Below are 21,700 nucleotides of genomic sequence, written 5' to 3' on the forward strand. Positions count from 1 at the left end.
TGTCCTCTGAATCCTTCATTCCTATGAGTGGACACAGTTACGCACTTCAAAGGACAGTGCATGAAATTGTGTCTCCAGGCATTTTAGGATATTCTGCCTTTAGAAAAAGTTTCTTCTGCAAAGTACGCTCCTAACATAAGTCGGAAGTTTCCTTGAAGCACAGGGGTTTGTTTCCCATTAGAAGGTCTCTGGTGCATTGCAAAAACTCCAAGCAGTGGCCTGCTTGTGCAGCTATTCAAGTAACTGCTAAAATGGTACAGAAATTATAGAAAGCAATATCCCTGTTTCACTAGTATTACCAAAAAATTGACAAGAAAAATTAGAGTTTTTTGAGTCTAGTTTTGTAACAGATGGTTCTACTTTGAGGTGTCCGTTGTGTCCAGCAGTTCTCTCCACCAAAACAGGAGCCTGTAGCCATTTGTTCCCGTGTAAGAGACTGTCTTTTCTGGCATACTGTTTTCTCTTTTACATTTGTAGTAACATGTACATGAGGAAACAGGAGATTTATTGGCCAAAAGAAAATGAAGGATCGTGCCAAAATACAGGTTACCATAGAGAACACAAGGAAGATTCAGGTCAACAAATACTCCTCAAATCATAAATTACTCGTGTTAATACATGAAAGTACTTGAAAGAAGGCTTGCTAGTAGGTATCCTCTAGCTGAAACACGCAGGCTACAATTCTAGAATGTAATTCCCAGAAATTTTTACCTGGATGTGCACCAGCTGGTCAGACATGCACTTCCCCAAGCATTAATGACCAGCAAAGCCCTGAGTTGCCGAACTTCACTTCTCTCTAAAATGAGAACAAGTAAAAGAGAGGGTTGTGCTGGAAGGTGGGGTCCCACACTCTAGGGAGGTTGAGAGAGAGGGGAGAACTCAGGCACTTCCATCACAGCTTTCACCATGGCATGAAGTACCCTGAGGTTGGATTTTGTCCTCCTCACCTCTTTCCTGTGAGATGACATTGGACTAAGAAGAAGGGTGATAGAAAGGCAAGAAGGAGAGATTTTCAAAATCCTGTAGATGCCTTCCAACCCAACAAGGTATCATGATTTTGTTATATTGCAGTATCTTGTGATATCATGATTTTTTTTTTAGTATCAATATTGTGAAAGAGCCAAAGGGTCTATGTCTCTTATTTGCTAACAGTGACTGAAAAGCTTTTGGCTTCATTTTTGCACCAGGAGATGTATACTCCTCCGCAGCTACACAGTCCCATGTGTAGCTCTCCTGAGAGCAGATGTGACTGAAGTAAAGGTATCACTGTAGGCAGAGCTGGAAATACTTATACACTGAAGTTATTAGAGTCATGCTAGCTATAGACTTTTAAGTGCCATAAATTACAAACCATTTAAGGCAGTCAGAATCTAGGACACACTAGACATTGAAATTCAGGCACTTCAAGGATCATTTAGTAGATGAACAGAAACGCTGAGTCCTCTACGAGGGGAGAAAGCAAGGACTGCTAGTTCAGAGCTGCTGAAGAGAACGTGACTAAGTCCGTTCTAGGTTGCAGGTATCGCTGGTCCAGGACCAGTAGGCTTACCCTTCTATTCCCGAGCATCATCTATCTACCGTATATTTACTGGCTAACTAAAGGGCTGATTTCAAACGCAAGCCATGTGGGCAGTTGCGCAAGTGGTGAGCTGCTGAGTGGAGGAGACCTGGGGCTGCAGAGGAGTTTTGTTAGTGACACAGCATAGGACCTCTTCCACAGGGATGCTGTGGAAGAGCAGGGCGGGCTGTGCTCCGGCAGAAGGAGGCGGTGGGACCACGCAGAGGGATAGTGTGAGTTGGGTAGATGCAGCGTGACTCTTTGGTAGCAGTACGAGAGCTCAGGGACGTGGGGAAGGTTCATATCTTCCACTGCAGTTTTTGCCAGTAGTGCCTTGTCACTTTGGTGGTGGGAGAATAGTCCACAGAGAGCCACTACCTTACAGTCATCAAACGAACTTTGTCGGCGCAAAGATGCAGACAAAATCCTTCAGTTTTGCTTCCGCCACCAATAAGCCTTGAGCCAACTCTTATCTGTGCATGGACATCAGGTACGAGAAGTTCCTTGGCCATGTCACTTGAGCAAACCGGGAAACTTGGTAGATGTTTTGCGCCCCATAGGGTGCTGCCAGGAGTCATTGCACACCCTAACCTCAAGAGCTCTTGCCAGGACAAACTGGGCCCACAAGAGGACTGAAGCAGTGGCAGGATGAGAACTGAGTATTTGAAGGGAGGAAGAGAGCAGTCACCTTTTTTAGAGACCAGTTAATGTTCTGTTGAGATGAATGGGGAAGGTCACATGCTGCTAAGCAGCTGTTTAAAGTTATCTGCAAGTTCAGACACATATCACTTTGTCCATTAATGTTTCCTTTACTATCATTTTAGGGTTTTTCGTATGTGTAGATTTTTCTTGCTTAGATTTTTGAATTGTTTGGAAAAGTATTCTTGGCACTTTAGTTTAAAATAAAATAAGAAACTCCTTTAACCTGTCATCTGTGTACACATAGACCTAAGTGTACAAAACAAAGCAAAAATCATTTGAGCAGAGAGAGTTTGTTTCCTGCTGTCGCCAACCACTGTGGAATTACGTTTGTGTCTCGTCTTCTACGTTTGTGCTAGCAGATAGACCTGTGCGTATGCCCATGCAAGAAGGAAAGAAAGATTGCGGAGGGTTTGCACCAGATACTTACAGACTGAATTCTGAACACAGACCCACTTTTGAATAAACCCAAATAACGTGCTAATTTCATGGAGGCTACGAGAGGCTCACAACAAGTACAGGAACTGCTGCCACAGGGAGAGGGAGAAAGAGGGTATGGCTTTTCAGAAAGCCTTGATACTGTATTCACTTCTAAGGAATGGCCTGTTCTGACAATAAGTAGTATTTTTAGCCTGTCGTACTACCTCGTTTACTAACAGTGTTGGCCCTGGAATATAAAGGTATCAGCACCATTTTTCATAAATGCATCATATTGTGTGTTTTTGCTAGAATGAGCAGTTCAAATGGCCTTTTTCTGATGCATAGGCAGGACCCTCTGTACCATGCTCATGCATAAATTACCATATTATTATGGTAACTTTCTTTAGGAGTTTGCAGCCTTAGCGTGCTCCAGAACTCCATAGTTTCCCCGTCAGTTCTTATCCCCTGAGCTGAAATCTGGGCTCCACAAAGCACAAGCCATCCTGATTTGATAGTGTGAAATCTTTGCTTTCACTTGATTTTTAAAGCAAGCTCCTTATTATTTTGCGGGTAGACGCAGCCCAGAAAACATAAAGCACGGCAAGCCAGCGACTGGGGATGAGAGCAACGTGCAGCTGGGCTCTAGTGTTGGAGTGAAAAGTGCAGTAGGAGTTCCTCACTTGGGCCCCCTGAGTCCTTCACGGACATGTTACTTTTTATGTAATACTGATTTACATTTAAGATGCATCCCCTACCTGCAGTGCCTTGAGGCCTGCCCTGCGCATAGTGATGTGGCAAAAGACAGCAATTAATTAGTAAGGTTTGGAGAGGGTGTGACAGGACGTTGTTGCCAAAGCTCGGCACAAGTCGCTCAGGCCAGCTCTGGCTATTCCATCACCTGCAGGTCTTGGGTGGTAGGATGGAAAGAAAGGGAAGGAACGCTCCTAACGTCTGAACTGAGAGAAACTTTAAGAAATCAGAAGACAAATTGCTCCTCATTAAGGGCTATGTGATTTATGGCATGTAATTTGCTTGCCAAAACTTTCCTGAACAAAGCTAATTAGGGAGCTGAAAGAGCCTTTCCTCCAGAAACAAGGCTTTCTACTCTGTTAAATAGCTGCAGTCAGATTTGATAGTTTATTGCTATGTTAAAAACTTCTTATTGTTGCCTATATCTCCATGCCACCCATACAAGCGCCCACTTCAAAAAATCCACCAACACTACCGGTATGTAACAGGCAACTTTGACAGAAAGGCTTGAAGAATTAAGTGTTTTCCCAGCCTTACGCTGCTGCTTTTCTGCCACTGCTGGTGGATGACCCCAGCCTTCTAGCGTGCCAGGAGAGTGCTATTCAAGAAGCAGTTTATTTCAAACATGCAGTACCAATTTAGCAAGCCCTATAAATGTAAGCTTAGCTCAAGTATTACTTAGACATTCAGGAAGAAGATGTATTACATATTTATGGTCACGTCCTGATTTCTGACTCGTTAAGGACTGTTCAATGGAACTATTCACTCATTTACTCAAAATTAAGCATTGACTGAATCTTCTCCTCATCTAGACACTGCAGTAAGGTGTTTGACCAGAAGGAGGATAAGCTACTGTGAGCTCTGCACTGCTGCAGCTGCTTTGTTACTAGACTCCAGGCAGGCTTGGCTGAACCTGGCTTGAGCGTCCCTACAGCTGACTTCTCTGTGGATACGCTTCTGTAGTGTCTGCTTGTGCGAGACTGGACAGACAAAGCTTCAACCCTTGAAAAAGTGCCTTTCAGTACTAAGTACAGAGACTTTATCTGAGCTGAACTCGTTGCTCAGCCAGCATTGTAGCTGCTGCAGGAGCGTGAACCAGAGAGAAAAAAAAATTAAAACAGCTTTTGAACGAATCACGAAAGGCCGAATACTCGATAGACCACAGGTAGCTATTAAACATGGGAGGCTTTTTGTTATAGGTCGTTCCAGTTAACTGCTGTGCTGCCCTGCAAAAGCAAGCCAGCCTTGGTTTACACTTGCACACCCATGACACCAGGCAGGCCTTGGAAAGTTCTCCAAAACCTGGCCTGCCAAAGCCTGCAGGCACATGACACATTCCCAGGACTGGCTCCTCAGGCAGAGTAGCCAAATCCAACATGCATATAGATGATAAGGAGCTATTAACTCCCACAGCAACATGGGCAAAAAGGCAAAATAAAACATGTACTCACTGTATCACTGAATTTGTAGAAAACCATCAGGGCAACAGCCTGCAGTTACATAAGACACTGAATAGCTCCAAGAGCAAGAACGGTTGTAGAAAACATAATTCACTTTGCCAGATTGCTGTTATGCTCCCAATCCATTCATATATGAATCATCTGATAGTTCCTGCTGATATTCTTCAATTGTTTTTGTACTTGACAAAATAAGCTGTTGGCTGCCTAAAATGTCCACCCAAATATATTCTTAGTCATCTAAGATGGCCAGAGAGACCAGCTGACAGCTAGACTAGCTCAGCTAACAGCAGAGTTAGTTATTTAATCACAACTTTCTGCTGTTTTCAGAGTGCCTTGAGTACCCAGTAGCCTCCCAGGACACACAGGCACTAGGTTTCTAGGTCTCCAAAAAGCCAACGCAAGAGTTGTTCTCCCCCCCGCAAAATCCATATCCTAAGGTAACCTGCGATTCCTTTCTCAAACAAAGAAATCAGCACAGTCTCTCCCAATGTCTCTACTCAGGTATGTGGCTTATTCACAGATATTTAAGCGGTGTCAAGGAATTAACTCTAAAAATCACAAATCTTTCCCATTGTACGTATTAAAGGTAAATCTTGTCAAGAACGCCAGTCCCAAATCTCCACTTTCTTTTCAAACAAGATTGATTTGAGAAACCTTTAGGAGTGTCTTTCTGAACACTATTTCTCCTTCCTCTGGAGCAGCACAAATGAGCTCAAACAGTTGGAAGACGATGACAAGGTGACATCCTTGTCAGAGTTTTATAATAGGAAGAAGGACTTTTTTAGTGCCAAGATGAATATGTTTTCAACTTCTGGAAAGTCCCCACCTGGGAACACTAGAATGAGAAATATCCATCATCCGTAGAAATCCGCAAAACAAGTGAGGTAACACTGACTGGGCGCAGACAGGTTCAGAATAACGTTACTTACTACAGACTTATGATTTCTGCACACTTTCTGTTTAAAAAACAAAACGAATGGGTATTTTTGCTTTGTGGATCAGGGTGTAGCGCATGTGGATACTGAGAAATTAATCAAACTGAGAAACATTCTGTCTCTTTTAAAGGAGACTTTTAAAGGTTTGTCTGACATGCAAACTTCAGCTTTGATATAAAATTCTGCTTATTGAGGTTTTTTTTTTTTTATTGTGATAAAAGACATATGTATGTCTTGAATAAAGAAATCCTGAGTCCAAGCAACTGAAAGGCAAGGGTAGATTCCAGCCAGGCTTGTTTTCATACACTGCACACACTTAGTGCTGTGTCCATAGGGAAGAGTCCAGCCGCCTGGATGTTCGTGGCGTGCACAAAGTCAGAGGTAGTGTAGGCTGCTTTGAAAGTGAAGTGAGCTGCCTCATGCAATCAGGGCATGAGTACAGTGCAGTGCAGATGCCTTTTTGAGGTTGTGTTAGGTGCGCGAGCGTGGCTGGTGGTAGCAGCCTTACGAGGACAGTGTTGAATTTGATATGGGAGGAAGAAGCCAAATGATAGCCTGGTTAAATGCTGAGCCTCTTTTCATCTCTTTGCCAGGGCAGAATGTGTCAGGTGTAGTGAAAGGAAAGCTAACTTTAATACTCTGTATCCCTGCACTGTAACCTACACTGTATCCTTCAGTGTATCCCTAGCTATTGGGACACAGAAAAAACTCATCTCACCAAACTTCAGCTGAAATTAGGCATCTAGTCAAATCATCTTGATAACCCAGGGAGAGAGATATACTTCAAAGAACATTGCATCTCCCTTTATTTGCATGCCCACCTGAAAATGGGATAGATAAAGAGTTGTCTGGATGAGCTTTGATTTTTCTTTTTCCAAGTCACCGAGAAGGGAAAGTAGACGACTTATACTGGCACCTCATTTGTAGGTTGAGATGAATCTTACTGCATCCTTAGCATGCATGGGGAAGTCAGCATGAGGTAATTAGCTTGCTGCAAGTTCACGCCTTCATTGCATGCCGATTTCCTTGCATAGACAAGTCCTAAGATCTAATTCTGATATCCTGCCCAGGCAAACATATACCTGAAACTGATAGCAGATTTGTATCTCTAGTTGTGCGTGTAGCAGCTAGTATTTCTGATCCCATCAATGTTGTATATTTATTGTATCCAATTTTTTTTTTCAGACTGTTTATCTTACACAGCTTTGGAAGTGTTATCAAAAAGGTGTTACGGGAAACAGAGATGTAAAATTATTGTCACTAGCCAGGATTTTGGAAGTCCATGCCTACCTGGAGTGAAAAAATACCTTAACGTCAGCTATGCATGTGGTAAGAGTAAATGCATGATCATTTTCCAGCACGCGCTTATTCTACTGGCAGAGCAGAACAATGCCAAACGGCAGATACCTGTGGAGATACTCCCCACCCCACCCCTCCCACTCAGGGGCTTCCTAAGTCTAACCTTCCTTTTAACATATGAAATCTATGACGTAGCCGTACGCAAACAGCCAGAATATGTGAACATGTGAACAATCCCCATGGCCAGAGCTATACCTAACATAAACTCAGACATTAAGTATTTTTCTCTATAAAAATGCATTTTACAATAAAATACAAAGCGTATGTCTTAGTATTTTCAGAAATACTCTCAAAATAAGATTATGTTCTGTAGGATTCACTGGCGACAGAGCCAGGAAAAACAATCTGCTATAGCCTACCATGAGCCCAGGCAAAGCACGCCAGCATAATTGAAGCACTGTGTACAGGGCCCTGTCCTGAAATCTGATTCACATGAGCGTACCTACAGCCTTCAGCCTCGCAGAGGGATTTCCTTTCTCATAACCAAAGTCTCGCTAAAAGTGAAGCTTTGAGGTTATACATCGCTGCAAGACTGAAGCCTGGTGCAGTTCGTTCCTCAGATAAGAGGAATGTCTCTTTACCCTACTCTTTACCATTGCTTAATATGTTTACATCATGGGAAGGCAGAATGCCCTACAGCTTTTTTTTTTCAAAAGGGTTGTAGGACAGCAAAGTGTAATATGAATGAGGATGAGAGAAAAATGATTGCAGAACTTTAATGCAGTGCTTTTTAAGGTACTGCCTGCTTTTAGGAGTAGCTGTGCATTTCTTTAACGTAAGACCTGAACAGATTTCCCCAGCCTCTGCTTTCTGCCTCTGGCTAGCTGCGGGATGGAGGTGAGGTGTGTGGGTCGGTGGTGACTGACTCTCACAAGTCTCTGCTTTAACTACAGGATGTGTAGCAACTTTTTCATGAAGTTACTGCTTGGAGTGCTTGGAAAGCTGCCAGCCCTGCTCCTTTTTGGACAGGCGCTAGCTCCCACTGGTCTGTAGGGAATCACAGCGGTCGCTCCATGGAGACACATCATGGAGTCCTTACACAGTATCTGTAGTGAGTAGTGGTCAAAGGGTGCGGGCTATCTGAGACGTGCCTTTGGGAACAACAGCGTAGGACTGCTTATCAGATCGTTGTGTCTCTGAAGATCAGAGGAAAATGAACCCCTACTATTTCCTCGCTAACATAAGAGAATTTTTTTTCAATCATCTCCCCATGTGCTGGTTGTCAGGTGAGAGGCGGTGCAGTAATTGTTGAAGAGAACAGGAGACCTGTCTCCACACTAATACACGATATTATTGTGCAGTTTCCTCTATGCTATAATAACTTTATGAATGAGTTAATGGAAATCCATTTAATTAGCATAAGGATAATTATAGCAGATCATCCTTTCCTACACACCAATATAATAGAAAACCAAGTGTTTGTTTGTTTGCAGTGAGGTTGTGCATTCTGTCATTTAGTTAAGGAGTTCTGCGAAAACTAGATAATATATAGATAGTGTTATTATGTGTTGCTGGCACATTTTGAAGACTTACTCTCCTGCCAAAACCTACTGAGCTGAGCAATTTGAGGCATTAGCCAATGATTTGCACATATAAATATTTTACATATCATCTAGTGAATATGCAAAAAGTTTGGGAATATCCCAGAGTGACATTTTGCATTCTTTCCCTTCACTAGAAGGTTCCTGCTAAATCTGATGCTTCCCTGCAAGTTAAGGCAAATAGGCTTTCCTCTGAAGTGACAGGAACACAACTGACCAGATCACATCCTCTGAGGGCTGTGCCGTACTTAAAAAGATTTCCATCACAGTCAGGAATGTGAACAAATCATACTCCCTACCTCAGAGGTCTGCAACCTTTTAGGGCTAGTGTGCCAGGCTGCGTTTTTCTTCTGCGAGTTAATTCCTGCTAGTGAATACTTAGCAGAAGCCAGGAGAGGCTGGTTTCTCACAGTCTCAGCGCCCCAGATGACCTTCTCAGCGTCGTCTCGTGTCTGCCCAGGGTAACGTCTCCTGTCTCGTGCTGAGGCTGGAATTCAGGAGCCTCTCTGAGGAAACACGGCTCCCCGCTCCCAGAGCTGTGGCTGTACTTCCTGGATGCCATGCCAAATCCATCTGCGTGCTGCCTTTGGCAGCTTGCGGTAGGTTACTGGCTCCTACCCTACTTGACATAGTAATTCTGGCACAAGCTCTAATATAGATGCGGTTATCTTGATAAAAAATTCCTTGTGCTGGTCTCAGTTATTCTGTTCAGTGACCTGATACAACCTATCTTGATGGAAATAACTCATAAATAAGGTGCATCTGGAATGAAGCCATAGCAAAAATTAATAATGCCAGCAGTCAAGAGCGTTTCTTCTTCACGTTGAATTAAAGATCCCCCTACCATATGCGGGCAAGTTACGGCGCTGTTCAAACCCCATGGGAAGCCGTGGGGAAGGGATTCCACCCTGTAGGAAACAAAGCCCTGGGAAGCTCCCCCGAGGAGGGGGAGCAGGACCAGCACCAGCTCACGTGAAGGAGGCCCAGCCTAGGCACCAGGCCACGCGACGGGAGCATCAGGCCACGCAGCAGCGCTGGGGAGAGCACGTCCTGCCAGGTGGGGTGCATGAGGATAGGGCCGGTGCGGAGGGAAGTGCTCTCCCCGCTGCCCCCGATCCCATTGGGGCTGGCAGCTGGGGTGCGGAGACCTAGAGCAGGAGAGATTTTGCAGGGCTGCGAATCTGTGAGCTGCAGGAGCTGGACCTGAGCGCCCCAGGCGCTAGATCGAGGCACTAAGACTGGACAAGATCGCAGTCCCAGCAAGCTCGTCCAAGTATGTTTCCTCCAGCAGTAATTTACTTATGTTTGCGTACCTTCTCTGATCGCCATCCCTCATACAGGCTTCATGCTTGAAGCCTCCGAGCAGCAAAGCAGTTAACCATATGCCCACAATTTAACCTTCCCGCTATACCATGCTGCATAAGGAGAGGCTTAAGGAAATGCTTTTGAGGCTCAGGCCCTTACTGCTCAACAGGATGCAGCTTTCTGAAAGCAGTGCATGGATTCTTTGTTCGCTGTCTTGCAGTTACTGTAAATCTCTCATCTCCCAAGTATATTGTTCGTTACAGCCGGGCCTGCGCAGTCAGAGAGCAGCCTGGGAACAAGCAAGTCTGTTCAATTTCTGCCTCGTTGCACCAGCAAAAAATTTTCTGCCGCTGGAGCACAGTTAAGAATTACGATGATGTGCAAGCCAAAATAATAGGAATTAGCTCATTCTCCCCTATCTGTGTTGGCCTTGTATTGCAAACAGGAGTAAAACATCCTTAAAAAAAAAAAATCCTTCGTCAGGAAAGGAAACAGCTATGACTTTGAGCCCACACACAAAGAAAAGTTCTGCGCAGAAAGAAGTGCTATTTTTAGTTATTTTTCAAAGTAAAACTATGCTGGGCCTCAAACTTCGGTCTCTGCTGTTTGGTTTAACTTTTTTCAACACTGTTTATTGGCAAACATTTGTATGTGGGATAGAGGTGAGCTTCATAGTTGAAATTTCTTCCCTTTTTTGCTTGGCATTGGTCTGAAAATCAATCAGTCTGTCTTCGTATAATACAGAGAAGAGGTGCCAAGATCTGGATATCTGAAGGGCCCGTTTGTCTAACACAGAAGAATATGCAAATGCTGATGTGCCTTCTTTTAGTCCTCTTTAATCCTTTTAAAAGGAGTGTGAAAGCTTCCCGAGGGTAAAAAAATTAATTAAATGACAAGGTGGCCGGCCCACTCCCACCCAGTATAGCTCCTCCAGCCCCGAGCACCATCCCTCTCTGGAGCTGACCATTTTGGAGGGTTTGCAGGGCAGGTCGCACCCGATTTTAAACGTTTCCCTGAAAATTACAGTGACTTAATCCTGCCGCCTCCCACCCCCCCGGGCCTGCCTGCCCATCTCGACCCCGAGCCCACGGTGCCCTGCTCAACTCTCTTGGCCCCAACGGTCCGGCTTTCGGGGCGTTTGTGGGGGTTAGGGTACCACCGGGTTAGTAAAAGTCAAGGCAACCCAGCAGGCAGCAGCCCGACCTGGAAGGAGGCGGACGAGGAAGGCGGCGCTGCCCTGGGGCTCCACCGCGCGCCGGCTCTGCCAACGCTCCCAGCCCCAGCGGGCGAGGGAGCGTTTCGGGGCCACGAAGAAGCTCGGCCCGGCTGCGGCGCCCGGGCGAGGAGGCGTGCAGGCCAGGCGGGCCGCGGAGCGGGGCCGGCGCTCGCTCCCGCTGGATCCCGGCGGAGCCGCCCGGCTCGGGTCCCTGCCCGGCAGAGCCCCGCTGCTGGGATGCCACCGTCGTAGGGGCAATTAATAAGCCCGGGGTAAAACGTGCCGGTGGTGGGCCTGGTGATGAACTGGGGGCTCTGGTTTCCAAAACTAACAGTACCCGCTTCGTCTTTCTCCTTTTTTAGTTCCTAAATTCATCCTTACAGCTGTCGACCCACTGGTCGCTGATAGCAAGCCCTCCGTGAAACAGAACGGTGGTAAGTACGGTATTTAAGGCAAAAAAAATGGTCTGCTGCCATCCTTTGCCTTTAACAGAAAGGGGACGTTTTGCCAGAGCAGAGCTTGGGCCGAGGGAGGTGGGGGTGGCATCGTGGGCCCGCCGCTAGCGTTGCTGCTCGTCACCTCGGCGGGCAGCGTGGCAGAGGGGGCCCCCGCCACCCTGCCGTCGCAGCACGGCTGCGAAACGACGGCCCCGTCCGGACGTGCCGCCAGGGCCTGCGCAGCCAGAAGAGTCGCTGCGGAGCAAAGGCCGGGCAGTCCTTCTCGCCGCTGAAGCTGCGGCAGCCGCGACTGGACGGTTCGCTGGAGGACAGGACGGCAAGATGTCTCCCCTGCCCGTTCCCGGGGAAGGGCGCTGGCCCCTGCTGCGGGCCCTGCGAGGCGCCGCGCAGGGACGCCTGTCGGCAGGGACGCGCTGCGCTGAAAAGGGCTGCGCTCCGGCGCGCGGAGACATCCCTGCCAGAGGTCCGGCACAGCCGAGGGAGACGCGCAGAGAAATGTTTCGCTTTCAAGCGCTCGTCCTCAGTAAAAGAGCTAGCTGATGCGATCGGACGCAGAGCCAAAGGCTTTTTTGGGGGGGGGGGGAAACAAGGCAGCTGCTCCTTACAAACCAGACGTAGTCCGGAGTCACGACTGCAAATGCATGCGAGTACCCTTAGCGGGACTCGTAATCCCTGGTTAAGGCTTCCAGGTATGGCAGAGAGACAAAGAATAAGGGGGATATACGGGGAAGACCTCGTGTAAAGCCCTGCTGGCTGCCATAGGTGTCTCACGCCGTATACAAGGAACTGTGAAGCTTTGACTTGAGTCAGCTCATGTGTCGCTCCAAACAGGAGTGTAGGTGTACTGTGTTTTGACTGAAGGGGAGACAAATACCGGGCTGTCCGTATTCATTGTGCTGTTTCTTAACTTTCATCAAAAGGTGGGAAGAGTAAAAGTGAAGTTGCAGTCCTTTCAGACTGAAGCGCCTTTTAAGGGTTATACCAACACCTACTCTTCTTAAAGGCAAATAAAATGAACGGGTGGCAAATATATATCTCCATCATCGCTATCAGGAATCTACTGCAGTGGCTGGGCTAGGAAGTCTGTTGGCTGTGAAGCTTAATGAAGTGAATTATTTCAGAGGGCTTAAATGGAATCGGCAAGGGATTTCACTTGGTATAGCAGGGTCTTTAATAATTTTGGCATTTTCTAGGTATTCAATATTTTCAATATTTTATCTACTCTTTTGATTTAATTTTTATTCTATTTCAATACCCCTTTTATTTCAATATTTATTTTGTTTGCCAACCACTGCTTGGTCTAACATTCTGCAGAGTTCCTGCAGCAAAGCGGCGTGCCTGACTTTGCTTTGCCTCCTCAGTTGTCACAGGTATCGACTTTGACCCGAGGGAGTCACGACTTCCAAAGAAAGAAGGAATTATCGTTAGCAACTCCTTGGCCACATTTGCATACATTAGAGGTGAGAAAATGAGACTTTCTTAAACTGTTTGGTTCAATAGGTCTTTGCATTGTGGAGGGAGTGGGAGAAGGGAGGATCACCTCAGAAAGTTGCAACTGGCAATCCTGTATTTCTAGTAAATGTGTGATGACAGTATAATCATAGTCTTGTGGATGGGACAATCACAACATAATTGATATTTATAGAATATTTTCCATCTTGAAGGATCCAAACTTTTTTAGAGGCTGCAGCCAAGAATTTTTAAATGAGTATTTTAAACGAGGAGTGTTGGATGTTCAGTATTTTTGAAAATCAGGTCTTGTTCTGGGAGCAGTGCGGGAGACATCCATTTTTGGAAATGTTAATTTACATACATACAAGGATCATTGAGGAGCAGTAATAAAAAAAAAACCAACAACAACAACAACAAAACCCCAGTCATCTCTGGTATGGGACGTGCCAGGTTTTGTGACTTAGCAACACTATCAAACTCTGTTTAGACAAATAAATCCATGATCACCAGATCTCTAAAACCGCAGGAGAATTCCCATGAATTCCCGACGCGAGCACAAGCTGACATGAAGGAGCGATTCTGGAGCTGAGATTTCTGCTCTTCTAGAAAACGGCAGGAACCGCCCCGTTTTCAAGCGTGGGCCCACAAGGCCTCGGTGCAGGCCCCGGCCAGTGCCGGGTGGCCGTACCCCGTGGGCACTGCGAGGCTGTCACATCCCGCCGGTGGCACCAGCTGCCCCGCGCAGCGCTCCCCGCACCCCTGGCGCCCCTCACACCACCCTGCAGCAGCCTCTTTATAAGCAGCCCGAGCAGCTCGGCTTTGATTTCACGTCCCATCAAGAAAGGCCATTTCCACGTCTGTGTCTCCGGTCGCTCTAGTGAGAAGTCATCGCAGGGGATGGCAGAAGGAAAAATACTGCCTCCGCACCCTGGCCTGGAGATGCTGCTGTGGCTCCTCAAGGCACACGTTTGTCCCTTCCCATGCTCTCTCTGCCTGCGAGCAAGACCCACTTTGGCAGGGTAGCTGGAAAAAGGTGGTATATTCCTGGTAGGTGGTTAAGAACGCCAGCAAACTGCTAATAAAAAGATGGGATAATGCTATTATTATGTAATGTTGTAGAGAGGCTGGGCTTTTTGCACCGCAATGTAAAGAACGGAGAAGGCAGAGCTCGGTTTCCAAGGGCAGAGTCTTTCTGTGCATGGCAGGATAGATCTCCTCCCACACACACACCCCCAACACACCCCACCGCGGCGGCTGCATAATGCAGCGCTCTTTGGAAATGACAGCTGACTTCTTTGGAGCTAGACTTTGGCATAGTTTCTAAAAAAGTGCTTAAGCACTGGATTTCTAATTTCAGATCACCCTGAAAGAGCCGCTCTACTGTTTGTGTCCAGTGTTTGTGTGGGTTTAATCTTCACGCTGTGTGCTTTGGTGATCCGTGTGTCATGCTCTAATGACTTCCAGAAATTGCACGGAAAGAAAGATCACTTAGTGCCAGAAAGTGATGGAGCATACGAGAAGAGTGAAAATGAGGAGGAGGAGGAGGAGGAGGAGGAGGAGGAGGAGGATTCCTCCGAATCAGACTTTCCGGATGAGATAGCAGGACTTTACAGACCTTCTTACTCAGGTTATAATTCAACAGAAGCCGCAGAGCTCGCTGAGAGGATAGAGCGCAGAGAACAGATCATACAAGAAATTTGGATGAACAGTGGTCTGGATATGACACCTCCTAGAAATATGAACACATTTTATATTAATGAACAATAAATGGCTTATTTTGGATGGCTCCCTAGCCCTTTTTTTTTAAAAAAAATGTACCTTCTGTGAAGGAACATTTGTATCAGGACATATAATTATTTGTAAAGTAAGGAGAAATATATTCAATAAAAGGAGAGTTTCAAACCTACGACTGTCTATAAATCATTCTGTGAAAAAAACTTTTACAAGCTTTAATAGTTTTAACTTATGTTATGGATTGTTTTTCACTGTAACTTGGGATTAATTGCTATATGCAGGTTAAGGAGTATTAAAATAGGAGAAAAATGTTTAAGAAGCATAACGTGATGAAACATCTTCTGCATTAGGACATGGCACTTGTTTAACCAGTTAGTATGCTGCAGCTCATAAATTACATGGGAAGGTGCTCTGTTGATGAGAAAAAAGAGTATTATGAATAGAGTGAGGAGGACAAAGAAAATTGAACACAGGTTCCTGAGGCTTTTCTGCTGTTCCCTTTACCCAATTTTTCCCTAATAAATCCCATTCCTCCCAAAACAGTGATCCAGAGGGGTTAAATCCTGCTCACTGCAGTCCAGTTGACACGGTGACTTAGAAGAGGAGATGTGAAAGAAATGTGAATGTAAAAAGGGCCTTTTCTGGACTGAGAGGTCTGGAAACTCAGCTATAAGGAGATGCCCTATATTTCAGAGAAAATCCTGGGAAGCTAGCGGCCACCGTCAGGGTCCTGGGCAGGCACACATGCTACAGGGTGAGCGCCCTGCCAGGGCAGCGTGAGCAGGGGAAGCTGAGCTTCGGGACACATCTGTAGATCTGGCTGTATTCTAAACCAGAAGATTCATTAAAATATATAGAGAGATATATTTAAGAAAAAAGAAAAAAAAAAACAGTATCTATTCAGCAGTGTTAGCACTCTCCCACACACACCACCCTTTCCTTTCACTTTTCTTCTGAATTTTTGGGGAAAGCAAGCCAATTTCATGAAATGCTGACACTGTGCGAGGTGCATGCGTTGCAGTGGACTATAACTTCCAGTGTTGTTTTTCTTACCAGGTCTGTCCCTCCCCTACAGGATTTGAGAGAGAGTTTATCTAGCAGCTGTCCTGTGGTTTATAATGTCACAGTACCTGAAGTCAGGTGCTCTTAAGCGCCTGGAGAAGATTTCACAATATTTCTCTGTGTCTGCAACTTCTTTTTTAAAGAGAACAGTCACCGGATAAGCCTAACCCTATGAAAACACAAAATGAAAGCACAGCTGAGGAATGGACATATGGCAAAAATGCCACCTGCAGTCAAGCCCTTCAGTGTCTTAGCGTTAAGGGAAAAATCACCAGCCAGCCATCAGAAGATAGGTGCCCGAGACATATTCTGTTATTACTTCTGCTAGCTGGTACCAGTGTTGGTAACGCCGTGAAGCACAAGTAATTAAAAAATGACTGTTTCTGCCAAAGGCTCTTGAAGTTGACGTATTAGGGGCATATTTTCTAAGTCTAATTGAAATGCTGTGTTTATTTGGCTGGTATTAGAGCATATTTTAGAGGCAACACTTGATTTAAGGCTATATTCACAGGATTTTTTTTTCTTACGTTCACAGCCTTTGCTTGTACGTTGTTCAGACTAATTACGTTTGGTTTAGTTCAGTCTGACAGAAAATTAAATCAGAAATTTATCTAAGCTGAAAACACAACCTTCCTGCCTTTAAATAAAATGTCTCCAATATTTCAACTGCAGTCCCTAGGGGATTTACTGAACAAAAGGAGGAAAAATGTCACTTCCTGTCGGTAATACTTCATGAGTTCATTGTGCCTTCCCGCTCAGACCTTGTGCTCCTAGGAAGAGTGAAGTAGTATGAAATACTTTGAAAGAAAAAAGTGGTATGACTTGTCATTTCCTACGGATACAGAGTCAAACCAAAGCTTGGGAAAACTTGAAAGAGAGGAAGAGGACTTGCAGAAATGACTAAGCCAAAATCCCATGCTCAACTGGAAAAAATCTCAACCTCGGTTAGCATCCTATGAGGGGAAGGAAGACCGATTACAGAGACGTATGAAAAGCTTAGTTCCTTTGTGGCGCGGGGAAACTTCTCCCGGTTGTGGCCGAGCTGCACGAAATAGGCAGCGCGACAGCAAAGGGTGACCGCGCTCCCGCCGAGGAGCGACTCGCCCCGCTTGGACTCGGAGGTTTTCATAGCCTGGGTCACTGCAGAGCGCTGCTGAGCAGGGTTTGGTCTGACAAAAACGCACCCTCGTCCCAAGGGTGAAAGAAGCTGGATTTTCCTTGTCGCCCCCGCTGAGTCGGTGTGGGGCAACGCTGAAGAGGAGCCGGCTCGCTCCTGACTGCTGACTCGCGGTGGTGGGTGCTGGCCATTTTTCCAGTTAGAAAGAGAGCGTTTTAGCCTCAACAGGACTGATCTAGATCCCAACAACTCTCCCTATTAATAGATCATATTTGAAAAAAGTGGTTTTCCTGACCATTAGGGACGCCCGCAGCGGCTGTCGGCGTGGCTCCGCGTAGGGGCCGGGGCAGCCAAGGGGCTGGTCCCTGCCCTCCGGACCCTGCTCCAGCCCTCAGCGCCCGGAGAGGCCATCCCCAAAAACGCTGAGCCCTGCCAAAACCCCCTTTCTCCTCCAGGGCCTGAGACCCACAGTCTTCCTTTCCAGGCCATCTGTTTGTGCAAGCTATCTATCTGTCCCACCAAAATTTCCTGGCTATTAATGTTTATGGTCAGTAAAATCTGTGTATTTTCTGTCCTCTTTCTTTAGCTGTAAATCCCCCTGGGTTTTTGGGCTTGAAGCTGACATCCTTATAAAACTCTGGATTTAGTTCTTTCACCAGTCTTTCACTCACACTGAGTCTAGATAATATTAGCATGCCCTACTGATGGGTTTTTCCCTGGTCTTTCCCTTCACTTCATCCACGCGTATCCTCCAGTTTCCCCACAACCCAGGCAAAAACAGTGGTGTCCATTCTGGATGATGAAGCTACCAAAGTGGCAGCAGATCCATAGAGACCAGACTGCTGTTTAGAGGCGAGTCCCTTACTGGGAGCAAAACTGCAAGATATTTAATATTATTCCCAAACTGATAGTGCTCTGATCTACTTTTACAGCTCTGGAGGAAAAATTCTTTGTATTAAAGAGAGGGTTAGTATTTTCTTTTTCCTTGCTGTATTTGCTTGTAAATGGTTTAACAGATCTTACTTCCTCCGGGATTTCTGGTAAGAAGACCGAGTTTAATCCAGACATTCTTCCCAAGGACAAGCGCGAATTATTTGGATTGCAGGGCCAATCTCAATGAGGTTACTAGTCCAAGTCAAAGCTGGGCCTAAGCCAGTGAGCAGCCATTGTAAAGTGCCAGGCTAAGTAGGCTTTAATGAATTAAACTCGTTTTGCAAAATCCTGGGGGTTTGGTTGACTGATTGGCCTTCTGCCAGCGTGACTCCCCTGCAGGAAGAGCGAGCCGTCACAGGCAGCTTGTGTAAAACTGAGGCAGCTCCGAGTGCCATCGGGATGCCCCCGATGCGCATCACACGGTTTGTTTAAAGCTGCAGCCCTCTGGTAGCGTCCCGGTTCCCAGGGGATCGCTGCCCAAGGCTCCCATCAGCGGTGCCATGGGATCCCCTCCACTCGGTGCCACGTGATCCTGCTCTCTGAACGGCTCCGTCTTTCCCAAAAGATTTCTCTAGCCCATGGCCCAGCTCATCTCTTCCCTAAGCAGCTCCTCCTACTTTTCCTTCCTCTACAGGTAAGTCAGCTCATGTCTTCTCGTCCCTCTCTAGTTGTCCCACGCTTCCTTGACCGTATAATAGCCTCAAGGCGCCTGCATTACCCAGCTAGTGTGGACACACACACAAAATGAGTACTAAGACAACTGACCAGTCTCTAATGCCTTTAGAGGCAAGTCAAGACTTGAGCCCAACCTGCATGGTTTAGGGCCCCATTACATGCTTTCTGACACTGATTTGAAAGAGTTTCTATGCAAGTGGCTGTTGCCCATAGGCGTAAAGTCCTGTGTATCACACCCATGGCATTACAGCAGTCCCAAGATCGAAGCACTGTTTTCCATGCATCTCAAAGCCTGAGGCTTATTGTCTAAGCAGTATTTTTGACTGAGGGCTGAAGGATACAGTTTGCTCTGCGGTGGCTTTCGGCAGGCCCTCGACTGCAGAGGTGTGCTGCCGGCCCTACGCTGCCTTTGGGGCAGCAGCACTTGCAAGCAGCAGCCTGAGCCATGGGGACTTGCAGCCCTGTGGGTCACCTGCAGCTGGCGGGGGGGAAGCCAAGGGGATTTGGAGGGGGAGAGGGGGCTACAGGCAACGGGGCGGGGGGGGGGAGGGGGGGTTATGTGGGACAGCCGAGCAGATGGAGCAGCTCCAAAGGAGAGGACACCCAGACGCACCTCCATCCAGAGCACCCAAAAACACCCCGGCAGTGTCAGACACTGATACCTTGTTATTAGCCAGCCCCTCTCAAAACGGCTGCAGGGCAGGTCTGAAGTTAGAGCCAGGCTACAGTCAGGGAACTCCTTCACGGCCTAGCATCCCTGTTCCTCACCACTAAAATCAGAGTATTTTCCTACCCCACAGAAATGCTAAAGACACCAAATTATCATGAAGCACGCAGGTGATTTGCTACTAAACAAGGAAAAGTTGTCTTTTGGCAACATGCACAGGCTGCCGGCAGGCAGCGAAAAGCATCTCTACAGCTCCTATAGAAGAACCCGTTTCCCAATATGCAGCATAAGTGGGGAGAAAAAAATGAGCTCAGTAATGTGTGCCTCTTTAAACGCCTCTTCAAACTCTTGTGACAAAGCCAGGTCGTGAGGCATCAGGAGTAACTTGGCAGGGAAAGCAGCTTTTGCCCAAGAACCAGTAGGTCAAGAGTCACTCAGGAGACATTCCCTTTATTAAATCGCTTATACTCTTGAGTTCAGGTTGCTAATCCATTCTTTTTGTATACCTATTCCAAGTCTAACTGTTTCGTCTTGTTCCCAGTTACTGCACCATTCACACATGTATGAAAATTAGAATGAAAAAAAAAAGAAGAAAAAAGTTTGAGATTTAGGACCAATCTTTCTGAAGTTGCATCTTCAGCAGGAAAAACATCCAGCAAAGAAAGCAGAAAACTAATGGGGACCATACTTACCTGACCCTAGACCGTACAGATTACAATTTTATGGAAAAACACAGCGTATGCCAATTAAATGTAACCAGGACGCACGGTTCACGTTCATTCCAGCGTCAGGTCTGTTTCACCATGACAGGAGCAAGGCTAAGAAGCAAGTGGTTCTGCTGGTAACCAGTGGGATGCATAAGCTGAAAAAACGAGAAGCAGAAGTAGCGTAGCCAGAATTTTCTTCATGTCCAAGCTAAAGGCAGAAAGCTAATTGAAGAGGGTGCCACAGGTCAGCAGCAACACCATGGGCAGGGCATTTCAGGGCTAGTAACAAGGTGAAGTCTTAACCCTAAAATCCATGCAGCTGCCCAGAACAACTGAAGAAGCAAGTATTTCAAAGGAGAGCTTGCAAGTAATTTGGCTTGCTCAACATGCTTGAAAGCAGCTATTGGGTTCAAGGTGGTGGGAATGACACAAGCATTTGAAAATGATATGAGCGGCATTGAACACCTCAGCTCACTGGAAGGCAATAAACAAACGATGTGCAGCTCTATTTTAATTCTCCACTGCTGCCTTTCAAACAATCCAGAGTTTATCATCAGAAATCCCTTGGCTGCATTTGAAGGAAGATGCAAATAAATTCTTTTGAGGCTAGCACCTTTTATCAGACTTCACTCAGGTGTGACATTTGCGTGACACCAAAGCCAGGATGACACAGCTTCACTCCAGCTCTCTCGCAGGAAGTGCCAGTGATCTGCAGAGCAGTGCCTGGTGCAGGGGGGCGTGAATGAGAAGACAATGGAGAAGGTGTGGGCAGGGCAAAGGGAGAGCAAGGAGGTTTCCCGGCGCCCGAGGGATGGCCTGAAGCAATCTGGGAAAGCAAAACAATGTGCATATGAGCAAGGGTGAAGGACTGAAAATAGATATGGAGATCATTCAGTTGGCTTCAACGGCATGTTGTGAAGTTTAATAAGTAAATGGCTGAAAACATCCTTTTTTTTCAAGGTACGTGGCTGAACAACAGCGAGTTCAAAAATGGACCAAGATAGGACTTCTACCATGGGTTTTCCTCAGCTCATGAAGCTCCTCCAGCCCATCCAAACTCTGCTGAAGTAAGCAGGTCCTGCCAGTGAGTTTTGGGCAGAGCCCTGTGAAGGCCCTGCTGAGGCAACAGCGAGATCTGCGCTCATTTTCCTCGGAGAATGCATGGGTTTGGATGCCAGAAGGCTGAATTCCAGCTTGGGAGCAAAAAACAACGTGGAGACCCTGCCAACATCTGCAGCACAGGTCTGCTGTGCCTGCAGTGTGCCAAAACACACAACAACATGCAGCACTTCTCATATCTGCATCCAGAAGAGTCCATCTGTTCGTTGGCATCATGCTATGAATTCAGCAGTCACCCATATATTCGTAGGTATATATACATGTGACATAATGATTAACATCTCAACAACCATGGATGAACACACCAATACAGATAGCTCTCTGCAGCCGGCTGGCACACTGAGTGTGAATGCTGTAGCTATGGGGTACCTGAATTTTTGCTCCTGAATAACAGTAAATACAGCAGCTGTGAGAAGAGCATGCGCAACCTCACGCTGGCCTGAAGGCAAACATCCCCAGCTGCTCCAACAGTCCTCCTGCACCGAGTCCAGAGCAGGGGCTAACGTCAAGGCTTCACCCACACAGCCATCAGC

At 46.5% G+C, this 21,700-nt stretch overlaps 1 protein-coding gene across 2 annotated transcripts in view; it reads left to right on the top strand.

The window, feature by feature from the left end:
• Positions 1 to 15,058, top strand: part of EVA1C (eva-1 homolog C) — a 40,805-nt gene extending 25,747 nt beyond the window's left edge. For both annotated transcript variants that reach the window (XM_068912312.1, XM_068912320.1), the window contains exons 5-8: positions 7,008 to 7,151; positions 11,606 to 11,677; positions 13,063 to 13,161; positions 14,511 to 15,058. In XM_068912312.1, the coding sequence (XP_068768413.1) occupies positions 7,008 to 7,151; positions 11,606 to 11,677; positions 13,063 to 13,161; positions 14,511 to 14,920 (725 nt within the window). In that variant the 3' untranslated portion in view covers positions 14,921 to 15,058. The remainder of the gene's footprint in view (positions 1 to 7,007; positions 7,152 to 11,605; positions 11,678 to 13,062; positions 13,162 to 14,510) is intronic.
• Positions 15,059 to 21,700: the final 6,642 nt, after the last annotated feature.

The sequence above is a fragment of the Struthio camelus genome, chromosome 1 (genome assembly GCF_040807025.1).
Source record: "Struthio camelus isolate bStrCam1 chromosome 1, bStrCam1.hap1, whole genome shotgun sequence".
NCBI classification, from domain to species: Eukaryota; Metazoa; Chordata; class Aves; order Struthioniformes; family Struthionidae; genus Struthio; species Struthio camelus.